Source organism: Acinonyx jubatus, chromosome E1 (assembly GCF_027475565.1).
Source record: "Acinonyx jubatus isolate Ajub_Pintada_27869175 chromosome E1, VMU_Ajub_asm_v1.0, whole genome shotgun sequence".
Lineage (NCBI taxonomy): Eukaryota > Metazoa > Chordata > Mammalia > Carnivora > Felidae > Acinonyx > Acinonyx jubatus.
In genome coordinates this window covers 55,136,528-55,151,315 of record NC_069397.1, presented here as the reverse complement: position 1 = coordinate 55,151,315, position 14,788 = coordinate 55,136,528, and the positions used below count along the sequence as shown (strand labels likewise).

Below are 14,788 nucleotides of genomic sequence, written 5' to 3'. Positions count from 1 at the left end.
CCGGCGAGGGTCTCTTCTTTGGGGCGTTTGGGTCTCAGAGAGCGCCTGAGAGGAAGGAGCTGTCCCATGCAAAACTGTGGTGTGGGCAGTCCGGAGAACAGAGGGGCAGCCCACAGCTGGCCCGTAGTCTTGTCCCACCTGGAAGGTTCCCCAGGTTGCCAGGTGTGTGCAGATTTTCACAAGCTTTCCAGATTTGCCTGTGTCCCCATCTCACTGTGCTGAGAAACACAGGTTACTTCCTATAGGAGATAGAGCCTTTGCCACCAACAGTCCTAGGAAAACTTTTCACACGTCAGCAAGAGAAAGGAGAAGATCTGGGCCCCAGTCCCAGCCCCTGCTGGTGGGCTCTGAGCAGCAAAGCTCCTCTCAGTACCGTTTCCCTCCCCCCTTGTGTGAGCTGATCTGCACGCCCCAGCTCCCCTCTCCTGGCACCTTCACGGGGTAGGGGAGGGAGTGACTCACTCACCCCCTCGCCATTGCACGTTCTCAGCTACCCGTGCAGCCCCACGGAGGTGGCTGACCTGAATCCTCTAGGGGAGGGGCCGGATTTGCCATCAAGGTCAAATGGTGGCCAAGGGGTGCACACAGGGGCAGGGGAGGCTGGAACAGCCTTTGGCTGTTGGTTGGGGTTTTGAGCTCCGACCCCCCCTCCCCCCCCACCCCCCCGCAGTGGGTGTGGGGCAGGCAGAGGCGCCTTCTAGAGACCCGGGGACCAGCTAGTGCAGAGAGACTCAACTGCGGAGTCGAGGACAGGAGAGGGGGAATGGGTGGAAGGGGCCTGCCGAGGCCTCAACGCACCCAGTCACCATCAGCTCTGAGGGTCGGGATGGGCCCCAGAGTGAGGGCCCCAGAGCGCCCAGCAGAGCCTCTCTGAATTGCCTGTCTTCCCCCCCCACCAGCACTTGTACAACATCGAGTCTGAGATTGAGGAGTCGGACTATGACTCGGTGGAAGGCAGCACCAGTGGGGCGTCCTCGGATGAGTGGGAGGACGACAGTGACAGCTGGGAGACGGACAACGGGCTGGTGGAGGATGAGCACCCCAAGATAGAGGAGCCCCCCATCCCGCCCACTGAGCAGCCGGCAGCCCCTGAGGAGGACAAGGGGGTAGTGATCAGCGAAGAGGCTGCCACGGCCGCCATTCAGGGGGCCGTGGCCATGGCTGCCCCCGTGGCTGGGCTGATGGAGAAGGCTGGCAAAGACGGGCCCCCGAAGAGCTTCCGGGAGCTGAAAGAGGCCATCAAGATCCTGGAGAGCCTCAAGAACATGACTGTGGAGCAGCTTCTGACAGGCTCGCCCACCTCTCCCACAGTGGAGCCGGAGAAACCGACTCGGGAGAAGAAGTTTCTAGATGACATCAAGAAACTGCAGGAAAATCTCAAGAAGACCCTGGACAATGTGGCCATCGCAGAGGAGGAGAAGATGGAGGCGATGCCAGACACGGAGCGCAAGGAGGAGAAGCCGGAAGGGCAGTCACCCGTGAAGGCCGAGTGGCCAAGCGAGACCCCGGTGCTCTGTCAGCAGTGCGGCGGCAAGCCCGGAGTCACCTTCACCAGCGCTAAGGGCGAGGTCTTCTCAGTGCTGGAGTTCGCGCCCTGTGAGTTCACCTTGTTTTTGTTGCCAGATCTGGAGGCCGGGTGGCCAGCTGCCGCCTGAGGGGAGGAGGCCATGTCCCCGGTGTGGTCACTGGTGCCGATGCCAGGCTGGCGGGTGCGAAGCGCGTGGGGTTATCCCCCCGTCGGGGGTGCACACCCAGCAGCCGGCCGCTCCCTCGGGGCCAGGCTTCCCAAGGGCGGCAGCTGTGTTTCCAGATAGAGCTCTCAGGGGCTTGCCGTTAGCGATTGACCACTCTTTCTTGCCTTGTAGCAAATCACTCTTTTAAGAAAATTGAGTTCCAGCCTCCGGAAGCCAAGAAGTTCTTCAGCACAGTACGGAAGGAGATGGCGTTGCTGGCTACCTCGCTGCCTGACGGCATCATGGTCAAGACCTTCGAGGACAGAATGGCAAGTAGCCTGGCGTGGGCCTGGCGCGGGCGGCTGCAGACGTGCTCGTGTGGGTGCTTGGTACCCAGGGGGCTGCGGGACCCGGCAGCACCTGGGAGGCCGTCCGCACCCCTCACGGGGCAGGAGCCCCGCACGTGTGTCCGGATCGCATGGTTCCTCCCTTTCTCCCTCCTGTTAAAAGTCAGTTTTGAAGCCCAGAGCTTTACCTGAGTCCTGTTCTCTTGAAATATTACAACGTTGTGGAAAAGGCAAAAGTTGCCTTGGAGCAATCCTCACCCCGCCCCTGGGAGTCACGACTGAGTTTTGTGGGTCTCCTTATAGGAGACCCTCTTTTCATGTCTTTACCTTCTCGTGTGTCCCCGTAAACACTTCGTGTGATTTGTTTTACGTGAACAGCCCGTCCTCGTACATGTCACCTGCGGGTTGCTTGTTTCACTCAATCGGGTAATTTTTTAGACCCACCCCCCATGTTGATGGATGTCGATCCAGTCCGTTCTTTTTTAGCTACAGAATAGCGTCCCGTCACGCGGCCATGCCGCATTGCGTTTTCCACTCCTGTCTTCATGGCTCAGGCCCAGGGTTGAGTCCTGCCACCAGAGGCCGTGTGAGCACCTCCTTGTTCCAGGCGCAGGCCAGCCCGGTCCGCCTGGCCCCTCATTTATCCAGCACACTTACCAGGCGCCTGCTGTGTGCTGGGCCTCGTGCGAGACCCTGAACCCTACTCTGACCTGGGCCCCAGCCCAGCCCTGGTGAAAGGGGCCCCAGGACAGAAGAGAGGCGCTGTTCAGACCTTCTTGCCGCAGGCCGGAAACCGCAGAGCAGGGCTGGGGTCTCCACAGGGTCGGTGCTGCTCCGGGTTCTTAACGACACTTTGGCTTGTTCTTGGATCTTAGTAAAACTTGTGAAATTCCCGGCTGGTCTCAGCTGTGCTGACAGAAGGGACTCGCATGTTTTCCAAGTCTCACTCGGAGGGACGGGGAAGTAGTGCCTTCTCTTGAGGCCCACAGGGCGGCCGCGTGAGAAAGCGCGGGAGAGGGTGCTGTCGGTCCAGTCGGCACTCCGCCCTCGCCATTCCGTCACCCCGTGCTCCGAGCACAGGTCTGGCTGCCGATGCCGCCCCTCCGCCGGCATGCACCCAGATCTTGAGCATCTGTGGGGCGTCTGCCCGGTGACTTAGTGACCTGAGTCTCTGGCGCTCTGCCACCGTTTCTGCTGGAATTCCAGATCCCCTATCCCTCCGGTTCCCAAAAGCAGGTAGGGCCTTGCCGCCCTAGGATGTCCTTTCATTTTCTAACTGGTTGTGATTATTGTTGGTCTTCATGGGGGTGGAGGTCAGGGCAGGTGTTTTAAAGAGTGAAAATATAAGTAACGAAGGGCTCCTGGGTGACTCAGTCGGTCAAGTGTCTGACTCTTGGTTTTGACTCGGGTCGTGATCTCACAGTGGTGAGATCGAGCCAGCCCCGTCGGGCTCTTCGCTGACAACACAGAGCCTGCTTGGGATTCTCTCTGCCCCCCTCCTCCCTCCCTCCCTCCCTCCCTCCCTCCCTCTCTCTCTCTCTCTCTCTCTCTTTCTCTCTCCCTCTCCCTCTCCCCTTCCCTCCATCCCTCCCCCTCTGCCCCTCCTTCGTTCATGCTCTCTCTCAAAATAGATAAATAAAAAAAACTTTTTAAAAGGCAGAAAGAAAAGCATCCATTTAAAACAATTTTTAAAAATAAGGGGCACCTGGGTGGCTCAGTTGGTTAAGCATCCAACTTCGGCTCAGGTCATGATCTCGCGGTTCCTGAGTTTGAGCCCCGCATCAGGTTCTGTGCTGACAGCTCAGAGCCTGGAGCCTGCTTCGGATTCTGTGTCTCCCCCTCTCTCTCTGCCCCCGTCCCTGCTCAGGCCCCATCTCTCTCTCTCTCTCCCCCCCCCCCCCTCTCAAAAATAAACAAACATTAAAAAAAATGTTTTTAATAAAAAAATTTTTTAAAAAAGTAATGACTTAATGGAAAAAAAAGCCTGGTAAAATAAACACAACTTTGGATAATTCTATTTACGCCTGGAGTTAAAAGATTCCACGTGGCTCTGCACAGAGGTATTTACGTTTAGCTTCTCCGTAGCTGGTGGTGTCTGGAGCCCCGCCCCCCGCCGACCTCAGCCCTCCCTCCCTCCCTCCCTCTAGGACCTCTTCTCAGCCCTGATCAAGGGCCCCACTCGCACCCCCTACGAGGACGGCCTCTACTTGTTTGACATCCAGCTCCCCAACATCTACCCAGCCGTGCCCCCCCACTTCTGCTACCTCTCCCAGTGCAGTGGCCGCCTGAACCCCAACCTGTATGACAATGGGAAGGTGTGCGTCAGCCTCCTGGGCACCTGGATCGGAAAGGTGACTGCGGTGCCAGGAGCCGAGTGGGAACGGGGGAGGGCGGCGGGGGGGGGGGGTGGGGGAAGGCGGGGTGTCGGGGCCGGAGCTGATGAGGCTGTGCGCATGTGCGTTCCAGGGCACAGAGAGGTGGACAAGCAAATCCAGCCTCCTCCAGGTGCTCATCTCCATCCAAGGTACGGCGGGCAGGGTGCGGGGCGCCGGTGGGGAAAGCCGCTGGAGGGTGGGGTGCCGCTGGCCTCCGTGTCCTCCCCGTCCCGCCTGTGGCTCTGGCCGTCCCTGGAGTTGTCGGGCTGGCCCTGACGGGCTTCTCGCCCCCCACCCCCACCCCCACCCCCAGGTCTAATCCTGGTGAACGAACCGTACTACAACGAGGCGGGCTTCGACAGCGACCGGGGCCTGCAGGAGGGGTATGAGAACAGTCGCTGCTACAACGAGATGGCGCTCATCCGCGTGGTGCAGTCCATGACCCAGTTGGTGCGGCGGCCGCCCGAGGTCTTCGAGCAGGAGATCCGGCAACACTTCAGCACCGGGGGCTGGCGGCTGGTGAACCGCATCGAGTCCTGGCTGGAAACCCACGCCCTGCTGGAGAGGGCCCAGGCGCTGCCCAACGGGATCCCCAAGGACAGCGGCTCCCCGGAGCCACCCGCTGTGGCCGAGCTCTCAGACTACGGCCGAGAGGAAGCTGAGGACGGAGGGCTGTTCCCTGGAGAGGCCTCCCAGGGCTCAGACTCGGAGGGCGGCGCCCAGGGCCTGGCCTCGGCCAGCAGGGACCGCACAGACCAGACTTCGGAGGCAGCGCCCGACGCCCCGGTGCCCCCCAGTGTCAGACCAAAGAAGCGGAGAAAGAGCTACCGGAGCTTCTTGCCCGAGAAGAGCGGCTATCCTGACATCGGCTTCCCTCTCTTCCCACTCTCCAAGGGTTTCATCAAGAGCATCCGGGGTGTCCTGACGCAGTTCCGGGCCGCTCTGCTAGAGGCGGGCATGCCTGAGAGCGCGGAGGACCAGTAGCCGCCAGCCCTCGAGGAAGAAGCGTCACGTGGGGAGAGGCCAGCCGCTGCCCGCTCGCTCCCTCCCCCGGAACCTTCCATCTTCCCGTTTTCTCCTCTGTCCCCAACGCGAAAGCCCCTCGCTGCCCTCTCCCCGAGGTGAGTTTGATGCTGAAGTGCAAGAAGTTTCATGAGATGCTGCCGTTTCTTTTCCGAAGCAATCTTCCAACGGGCCGGTGCCCTGTGGCAAAGAGAATCTGAAACCTGTTGCTGATTTTCCACTTGTCACCCAGGCAGAGCGTCCCGGCACTTGCTCCCTCGCCGTCCCCATCTCAAGGCGGAGGTGGGGTCTTCCTAGGGCCTGGCTCGGGGGCTCCCTCTGCCCCACGAGCCGTGCAGCTCAGCCGCAGGACGAGTGGGTGTGCCTTGCATGAAGTGTGGGTTGCTCCAGCGTTTCCCCCCTCGTCCCTTTCAACCTCTTCGGTGCCCCATAGCGTCCCCGTTCCTGGGTCCTCCCGCTGCCACCGCCACCAGATCCTCCCTTGTCTCCCCCCCCCCCCCCCACACCCCCTTCCACCCCCAGCTGGGGAGTTGTGGCTGCCGTCACCGACCCCTGGCTCTGCTCTGGACCTTTCACAGGATAACCCTCAGGCTGTTGAACTTGCTCTCTCAGAGAGGTTGGGACCAGGCTGGGTTCAGGGTGACACCCGGGAGAGGTGGTGGTGGCCCTTGCGCATAACATGGAATGAGGACCAGGTTGCTGCTGGAAAAGAAGACAGCTGTAGGTGCCTTGCTCTTGCGTCCCAGGTGGCTGGGGGCTCCGCAGTGCTGGCATGCCGGCCTCACCGCTTGGGCCGAAGCCGTCTGCTCCCTGCCCCGCCCCGCCCCGGGGCCCTAGGAGGCAGGGCAGCGGCACAGACAAGGCCGGGGCAGGTGCTGGGGCCCCTCCCGCAGACTCTGCCCCTCCCACCATCACATGCTAACCCTGGGAGGTGACATAGAAGGAACCGGCCTGCTCGCTCTCTCTCTCTCTCTTTCTCTCTCTCTCTCTCTCTCTTTCTCGGTTGAGGATGAGGCCTCCTGTTGCTTACAAACTCTGCAGGCTCAATCTGGGGAGAGAGAGGTGGCCGACAGGGGTTCTCCTCCCTCGCAGAGACAGGCCCAGAGGTTTACAAGTTTTCTAAGCTTTTGATAATGTGAAGCTCCAGGTTAAGAGGATGCTGTTGAGCACATTGCAGCTATGTAATTTTTGGTGTATGTATGTAATATTTAAGGTTGAAAGAAAATAAATCTCAAAAGCAAAGATATTAACTCTTATTAGAAAAAAAAAGACAAAAAAAAAAAAGAAGCCAAAGCATGATGCGTCTTGTCCGCCTTCCGCTGGCTCCACACCTGTGCCGTGCCGTGACCACCCGGCGGGCAGCGGCCGCAGGGAAGGACGGGGCCGGGCCGCGGCATTTGGAGCCCTGAGTCGGTACCTTGTTTGAGAAGCATCTGGAGTGGTGGGGCTGTGCTTCCCGGTGCGTTGTTCATGTGGAGATGTGGATGCCTACTGCTTACGATGCCTGTATAAAGTGCTGTGTGATTAAACTTTTTTTTTACTTGCATTTTTTTCGTTTGGCTCATTCCAATGTACAAAAAAAGACAAGGTGGCACCATTAAACCTGCCTCTGCCATTCATCTGGGCTCTGTCGCCTTTCTTCCCCTCTGGGGCACCTCACGCACACCTCCCCGGGGGAAGGCGAGACCGGTTGCCAGGAGGGTTCACGGCAGCGGCACCTTGCACCCACCCGGTCTGCTTCCGCGCCTTCTGCGCGTCCAGTCCTAGGACTCATGGGCGTCCGGGGGCCGGGAGCCTGGGATCTAGTTCAGCGGGTCAGTGCTGTTGTTCGCGGGCAGGGCTCGCGTCCCATTCTTCGAGGGCCAGTGTTGGGCAATGTCTGCCAGCAGCGGCTGGGGTCCCAGGGGCCTGTAATTGACCGGCCCGGCCAGGTCAACTCCTTCCAGATGCTGGGGGAGCGGACATCCAAGCACCTGACCTGGGCTTTACGCCAAAACGGTGACCAGCTTGGGGGCCTGGTATGTGCCCCTCCTGCTGTTTCCTTTTAACTCCTGCCCATGGGGGGATAGGGGCAGGGTAGGGTAGAGGAGGTGGAGGAGGCTGGGGGAGCCCTAGAGCCCTCACTGGAGGGATAAGACTCCTTTCCAAAGGGAGTAACTACCTCCCATTTTCACTTTGTTGCCAATTTCCCTAATGCCCCTGAAATCGGAGACATTTTCCCTTTTTGCGGAGACTGACTGGCTGTGTGGCCCCGGGTAAGACACTAGATCTGAGTGTCTGTCTTCCATCTGGGGTTAGGCAGTTGGCTGAGCTCCCTGGCTTCTCCCAGGCCAAAGGCGGGATGATCACTGGGGCAGGGCCCTAACCTCTGCAAAAAAAAAAAAAAAAAAGGAAAACCCGGACTAGCCCTGGTCCCGTGCCCACCACCAAAATGACTATTAGCAGGGGTCAGTACCCTGCTGTGTCCAATCCAGGAGGCACCACTGGGCATCGCTGACGTTAAGTTCTAGACCCCACTCTCTCCCCAGCACCTGGAATAACACCAGTAGGCTGGGAGGGTCACTTTATTTGTAATTTGATTCATGGGGTGGGGCTCCCAGGACAAAACGGGACTGGCTCCCATAGGCAGGGGTGGGGGGCAACCGGCTGGGCTCCTGGCCCAGAGCCTCATTCTGGCCTTTGGGAGGCAGAGCCCGGCCTTCCAAAGCACGTCCTCTGCCTTCCCGCCTTCTCCAGGGGTCCGCTTGCTCCTCCTCCCCACCACCACACGAGCTGGGGACAGGCCCTCCGGTCCTGGGGGAAGGGGAGAGGATCCTGAGCTCGGAGTAGACCAAGCAGGCTAAGGCACGACAAGGCCCGTGGAGTCATAAGGGCTTTTCTGGAGGTGATCCCCGCCGAGGCTTCTGGCCGGGTGGGGGCTCCACGCAGCCACTGACCATCCAGATGTAGTCCGCGTGCACCTGGCCCTGCACAGCCTCGCTGACCAACAACTCCCCGTCGGCGGCAAACACACCCTTTCCATCCTTGGGCTCCAGGCGGAAGGCGACCACGGGCACGTACACCAAGTAGGGACAGGCCTGCTCCAAGTGCCTCCCCTTCTCCATGGCCAGGAAGAGGCGCAGCAGCGTGGCCCGAGACACGCCCGCCCGCACGTAGAACAGGTGCATGGTGCCGGCGGCAGAGCGGCCCATCGGGGCAGCGAACATCTCGCTGCCCAGGTGCGAGTGCAGCAACGCCAGCACCAGCACGAAGTCCTGCTCCGGCACCACCGTCCAGTGCGCGGGCACCGGCTCCTCCAGGGGTACGAGGTGCGCGTCCGTAGGGCCCTGCTGGTCCTGCCGGTCCACTGCAGGGGAGGCGGGCACCCCGGGGACCCCCCTTCCTGCGGGCAGGTAGGCCAGTCGGCCCCGGTACACGCGCAGCGCCGCCAGGCGCAGGAAGGTGCCCAGAGTGAAGCGGAGCTCCCCGAGGCGCCGAAACTTCTCGCTCTCCAGATCCACATCAGCGATGAAGCCCCAAGACAGGCTAAGCACGGAGAAGAGGCGCAGCCCCGAGGCGGTCTGCAGTGACAGGAGGTTCATGGGCTCCAGCAGCCGGCGGCACAGCAGCAGGGTGCAGTTGGTCAAGAGGTCCTCGTTGGTCACCTGCTCATAGCTGCGGGGGAGAGAGGTCGGAGGGAGTGAGGCCGGAGCCCTCGTGCATCCTCCCCTTCCGCCGCCTGGGGACTGGAGACAGGCAAAGCAACACCGGGTCCCTAGGGAGTTAGTCGGTAGCAATGACAGAGGGAGCAGGTGGAGGCAGCCAGCTGGAGTGACCGAGAGAGGGCCCCAGAACACAGCGTGGAGGCTCCCGAGAAGAGGGAACAGAAGTTACCCCGGGATACGGGGACTTAGAAAAGAAAACCTGGCAGGAGGGTGGCATGGAGGAGAAACTGAGGCCCCCTCGGACCCTGGGCTCTCACCCGGCATAATGGTTCAAAGAAGCTGCCAGTGCGTTGCCCGAGCCAGCTGGGAGGCTACACAGGGGCTTCCGGATGGCAGTCTCCCAGTCGGGCCGCTCCATGAGCCCGTTCACCACCTGTTGGAGCACGGGTGGCCTCAGCCTGGGGAGCACCCCGCCCCCCACCACCCACACCCAGTCTCTTGGGGCGGGCCTCACCTCGTACATCAGCCCGTCTCCAGACATGACCACCAGCGCGTCCCAGCGCCCCAGCTCCAACCCCTGCACCAGCTCCCGAGCGTGGTTCCGACGCTCTGTGGAGAGACGGAGTGGCCCGGAGGGTATGTATGGGGGACAGTGGCTGGGATTGCTCCCTGCCACCCCTCGGGGAGGCACTCACCAGTGAGCATCAGCGTGAAGGAGATGCCGGCCTGGGCCAGCAGGGGCTGCACGTGACTCCAGAAGAGCTGCAGCGCCTTGCCCTTGCCTCCGCGCGGGTTTAACAGGACCAGCACGCGGCACCGCTCGGGCAGCAGGCTCCCGCCGCCGCCCGCTGTAAAAACAAACCCCAAAAGACCGCGTCCCCAACCGGCCACTAGGGGGCCGCGGATCACAAAAGGGATACTTGGGGTGGAAATGTGGGGCCTGATGAACTCCCCCCCCCCCCACCCCGGTAACTGATCCAACAGATCCCCGCCAGAGGCAGCGGCCTTCCAGGGGGGGAGCTCCAGGAGCGGGAGGGAGCACGGTGCCCTTGCCACCCCGGCTCTTGGCTCAGACCCGGCCAGCTTCTGGCCTCGTCGGGAAAAGTGTTTCGACTGTCCCCCAGCCAGCCCCTTCTTTTTTTGCCCAGCTGACTCTGGCCATTCTTCCTGGCCAGGGCGGAAGGGCCACCCACCCTCAGCCCCTCCCCCCCCCCCGGGACCCCACAAACCTGGATCCATAACCTCGTCCCGCGGCTCCCGCTGCCAGGGCGTCCCCAGCGCTGTTGGGGGGCTGCCCGCGGCGGCGGCTCCTGCCTTCAGCTCCTTATCGGTGCCGCCCAGGCGGGCGACGCGGTGCGGGCTGAGGGGCTCGCCCTTCCCGCCCGGAGTCGGGGCCGCGGAGGTACCGGCGTCATCCCCTGCGGCTGCGGGATCTGAGGGAGAGGAGACAGCGCTGGCGGAGTCCCGGGCGGCCCCCAGAGATGGGCAGCGCCCAGCTAGATCCTCGGGCCGCGCGCGGGGAGCCGCGCTCTCTGGCATCGTCTAGTCCTCCGAGAGGTCCAGAGAGCCGAGGTCTGGCGCCACCAAGGGCGCTCCCGTCCTAGAACTGAGCACCCCCCCCCGCCCCTCCCCGGCCCCTCCACTCTCAGAGGCGAAGGGTCTCTCTTCCTGGGGACTCTCCTCCCTGGGGGCCTCGGGTTCCGGCCCGACGATGAGGCACAGCCCCGTGGCTCTCTCGGTCGCACCAGCTCCTCACCCCCCGGGGACTGCCAGAGGGAGGGGAGTCCAGTTGCGTAAAAATCCCAGAACGTGAGCGGGCATCGCGGGGCGCGAAGTTGGGCGCGAGCGATCGCCGCCCCGGGCCACCCCGGCGGGCCGGGGCCACAACCGCGAGCTCCAGAGCGGCGGGGGTCGCCGCGCGCGCCTCCCGAGGCCCCGCGACGCTGCCCGGACGCGCGCCTTGCTCGTGGGAGCCGCGCCGGGGCCGCGCGAGGGCCGAGCCCGAGCCCCGCGGCCGGCCGTCGCCTCCCTCAGCCGAGCGCCGAGTGGGCGCCCAGGAGCCACGAGCGGCGAGAAGGCAGGGCGGGCGGCCCTACCCAGTCGGTCCGGTTTGCTGGGGAGGCGCCACCTCCGTTCCCTACAGTGGCCTAGGGCGGAACTCGGCTCGTCCCGGGCTCAGCCTCACGTCTGAGCGACGACCGGAGCGCCGGACTAACGCTGACTCCACGGCCTCGCTGCCTCTGGCCTCAAACTTTTAGCTCAACTTCGCCGCCAGGCGCCGCCGCGCTGGGAGGGCGCTGTGCCTCTGCGCCCGGCCTGGCCACACCCCGCGCTCCCCCGCGCTCCCGGGGGTGGAACCGGCGCCTGGCGCGGCCAGGGCCTGCCCGCCCCCGGCCTCCCGCACTGACGGCCCCCGCGGCTCGGCCCCGCGCTGACGCTTGGCCGGATCTCGGGGCCCGGCCACGCGCGCGCGCGCGCCCGCTGCTCAGACTGGGCGACCGGCGAGAAGGCGGCGCCGCGGCCCGGCTGGAGTCGGCGAGGCGCAGAGCCCGGGGTCCGGCCACGAGCGGCGGCCGCGAGCTCAGAGTCCCGGGCGCGCAAGGGTGAACGCGCAGCGCGGGCCCCGCGCGAACTCGCCGAGCCGCCCCTGTGGGGCTCCAGGCGCGCGCGGCTCAGCGCTCCGGGCAGACCCTCGGCTGCCCCTGGACGCTGCGACCTCCCGCCCCGGGATCTTCCCCCTTCGTGCGCCCCACCGCAGTCCCCCGGAATTCGAGGCCCAGACCCCACCGGGTACCCCTCCTCTGTGCCGGGGCGTCTCTGCTGCCGCGCCCGTTCTCCCCCGGAGGAGTATTTTTGGCTTCCCGGCGCGGCAGATCGGTCGCGCAGCCACCGAGCCCACGGCAGTCAGGCGCGCCGTCGGGGGGCGGGGGGAGGGGACAGGGGACCCGCCGGGGTTGGGGGTGGGGTGGGGTGGCTGCTGTCCGGAGGAGGGGGCCTTGTCAAGAACCTTAAAATTTGGATCTTTTTCCCCAGAGGAAACCATCGAGGCTCACCGGGGCGAGAGAAGCTGTCCGGCAGCAGGCGATCCAGGCCCACGCCCCTCACCCGCCGTGAGGTGTGAACAAGGTCTAGGGGTCCCCGTCGGGATTGGAGAGCCAAACCGCGGCGGAGTGTCCCCCGCCGCCTCCCCTGGCTCAGTGGGAAAATGCAAGCGCGCCGGGGGAACCTTCACTTCGACGGAGGCAGAGCGGGGAGCGCGTGTCAGTGCGTGCGTGAGAGATATACATACATATCAGGAGAAAGTGTCTGACCTGAACGTGTCCGCGACCAACTCGAGTTGAGTCCCCGGGGGGGGGGGGGTTATCTGCGGAGACCCGGAGGAGGAAGGGGTCAAAGCCGACTAGGCGCCCTGACCAGGTGAGGCCAAAGTTAGGAAGGGCCTAACGCCTGTAGCGGGCGGAGGCGGTCCGGGCCCAGGCTGCTGCGGGCTCGCGCGCCAGCACCCGCAGCCACGCGGCCCACGCACACCTGGCACTTGTCAACGCCCCCGAAAGTCGCAACTCGGGCACGCCTCCGCGGGGTCTCTTCCGGGGAACGCAGGCAGCGGGTCCCGGTTTCCCGGCACCTGGGGGGGCGGAGCCCGCGGTCGCCGGCTAGGAGGGAGGCGCGGGCCCGGGGACCCGCGGCTCGGCGCGCGTCGCAGCGGTGCGCGCTTCCGCCTTGCGCGGCCCCCGGGCGGCCCTGGCTGGGTCCCGAGCGTCCCGAGCGCGTTCCGAGAAAGTGACTCAGCGATGCGCTCGAGGGTCGAGAAACTCCGTAAAACTAAGAACGTGGGGAGGGAGCCGGAGCGCCATCACCCTCTCGCAGCGCCGCGGCCGCGGTCTGGTCTTGAACCTCCGGGCCCGCCACCCCCACTCCGCAGGAAACCGGCACGGGAAGGGCAGCGCTGCAGCCGCAGTGCCGCGGTCACGCGACGCGGGGACGCGAGCGGCGGCGGAGGAGGAGGCTCAGTGCGGGAGCCTGAGGACCTGATCCAGCCCACCCGCCCCTCCCCCCTGCTCCCCTCCTCCCCTTCCCGCCCTTCCGTCCCCTCTCTTCCCCTCCGGCGCAGGCTAGGGTCTAAGTCTGGATTAGGCGCTTTCGAAAAAGCGGGACGCGCTTTTTTCCCCCTGAGATCTCGGCCTTGGAAGGAGGTGGCTACGGAGAAGGCCAGGCCAGCCTCCCCCTTCCCCCATCAGGCCTGAAGAGCTGCTGCTTTAAACCTTGGAGTCTGGTGGGAAACTGAGGCACAGGGAAGGGAAGATGTGGCTGTGCATGAGTCCATGGTGAGAGAGCTCGCCTGCTACAGGGTCCCGCGCTTCCTCCAGGCGCCCCAGGCTGGAGTCCCGCCGGAGTCGCAGGGAGTCGGGTGGAGGCGGGGTTGACCAGAAACCTTGCGGGCGAGGGGAGGCGGGGCAGCCTTTTGGGCTCTTTATCCGGCCTCCGGGGGCCCAGTGGGAGGGAGGTGAAGGGCAAAGCCCTCTGGCCCGGGTTCCAGTCTGCACAATGGCTCCTCTGTCCTCCCTGGCGCCTCTTCTCCTGCCCCCCTCACCTCCACGGCCTCCGCTGTAACCCCCCTCCTTCTTGTCATTCACCTCCCCGCTCCCAGGCCGCCTCTCCCCAGCCTCTCTCTAAAGAACCTTATCTGATGCAGAAACTCACCCATCAGCAGCCCTGGCCCAAGAGACAGGATTGGGCAAGAACAAGATGCTTGTGGCCCTTTGACAATTGGGGGCACCCAAACCCGGAGGAGTGAAGGGTCTTGCCCAAGCTGTCAAACCGATTCCCAACAGAGCGGAGAAGTAAATCCAGGAGTCCTGCCTCCCAGCCGGGAAGACAGGCCTCTTGCCGATAAAGTTTGAGTATCCTATCGATTGACCCGGTAGGTGGCCTGCCCCAGTGAGAAAGAAAACCAGAGAAAGAAAACGTCTTGAAGCCCTCTCCAGGCTTCCTCCCCCAAGCCTAGTCCTAGCAACCAGCCCCTGTGCCCAGCAAGGCCCACCAGGCTTGATCTGACCAGATTGCCACTGGGTAGCTCGGCTTGAAGGCAATACCTGTCACAGGTCAAAGAGACCGCCTTTCCATCTCTCCCAGCCACCGCTTCCTCCCCCAGGCAGCCTCCCCAGGGAGACACTCCTGAGAGCCTCTCTTCTGCTTCAGAGAAAGAAAGCAGGCATTCACTGGGCCCAGCTCCAGCTCTCAGGAAACGTGGGGCCAAGGCCGCCAGATGGCACATGACTTGCTTTTATTAGGATAGGATCCCCACCATCCCTCCGTTCCCGTTCCCGGAAGCAATCCTCCCTGGGAGATTGCAGCTCCCAAGTTGAATTGCAGAGCCTCGAGGCCTCCCTTGACCTTGAGTCCTTTCCGCCTGGGAGGCTGCAAGGGCAGGGAAGGGGAGGTGTCCAACTCTACAAACTCCCCTTAAGACTTGTGTTCAGGACAGTCCCAGATGTGACTTTCCGTTCTGAGAGTTTCCTAGATGCTCGTGACCACCGTGCCGGGTGTTGTGGGTTGTGGGGTGTGCCGCCTGTGGAGATCCGGGAGGGCGGACTGGTCACACGGGATTCTTGGCTGCTCGCAGGGAGTGTTCAGAGTTTCTGTTTCTGCCGTGGTTGGGATCAGCTTAGCTCTATCCTTCGGGCAGCCTCCTTGTCCTCGTGGGTTTCCTTGCTAAGGCTGGGGAC

At 63.4% G+C, this 14,788-nt stretch overlaps 2 protein-coding genes across 4 annotated transcripts in view; one reads left to right on the top strand and one right to left on the bottom strand.

Annotated features, from left to right (window-relative positions):
• Positions 1–6,964, top strand: part of UBE2O (ubiquitin conjugating enzyme E2 O) — a 56,790-nt gene extending 49,826 nt beyond the window's left edge. Inside the window, exons 14-18 of the mRNA XM_027052258.2 lie at positions 900–1,596; positions 1,866–2,002; positions 4,168–4,371; positions 4,487–4,544; positions 4,709–6,964. Coding sequence (XP_026908059.2) covers positions 900–1,596; positions 1,866–2,002; positions 4,168–4,371; positions 4,487–4,544; positions 4,709–5,379 — 1,767 coding nt within the window. The 3' untranslated portion in view covers positions 5,380–6,964. The remainder of the gene's footprint in view (positions 1–899; positions 1,597–1,865; positions 2,003–4,167; positions 4,372–4,486; positions 4,545–4,708) is intronic.
• Positions 6,965–7,969: 1,005 nt separating this feature from the next.
• SPHK1 (sphingosine kinase 1) lies at positions 7,970–12,911 on the bottom strand. Of its 3 annotated transcripts, none has more exons than XM_027052293.2 (6): positions 12,374–12,911; positions 10,292–10,495; positions 9,758–9,910; positions 9,577–9,671; positions 9,380–9,495; positions 7,970–9,072 (listed from the first exon to the last, which is right to left on the bottom strand). In XM_027052293.2, the coding sequence occupies exons 2-6, from the start codon at positions 10,299–10,301 to the stop codon at positions 8,283–8,285; spliced, it is 1,164 nt and encodes a 387-aa protein (XP_026908094.1). In that variant the 5' UTR covers positions 10,302–10,495; positions 12,374–12,911; the 3' UTR covers positions 7,970–8,282. The 3 variants fall into 3 exon arrangements, with proteins under 3 accessions (XP_026908094.1, XP_026908092.1, XP_026908093.1); XM_027052291.2 differs by lacking the exon at positions 12,374–12,911 and adding an exon at positions 11,159–11,471; XM_027052292.2 differs by lacking the exon at positions 12,374–12,911 and adding an exon at positions 10,819–11,065.
• Between the last annotated feature and the right edge of the window lie 1,877 nt (positions 12,912–14,788).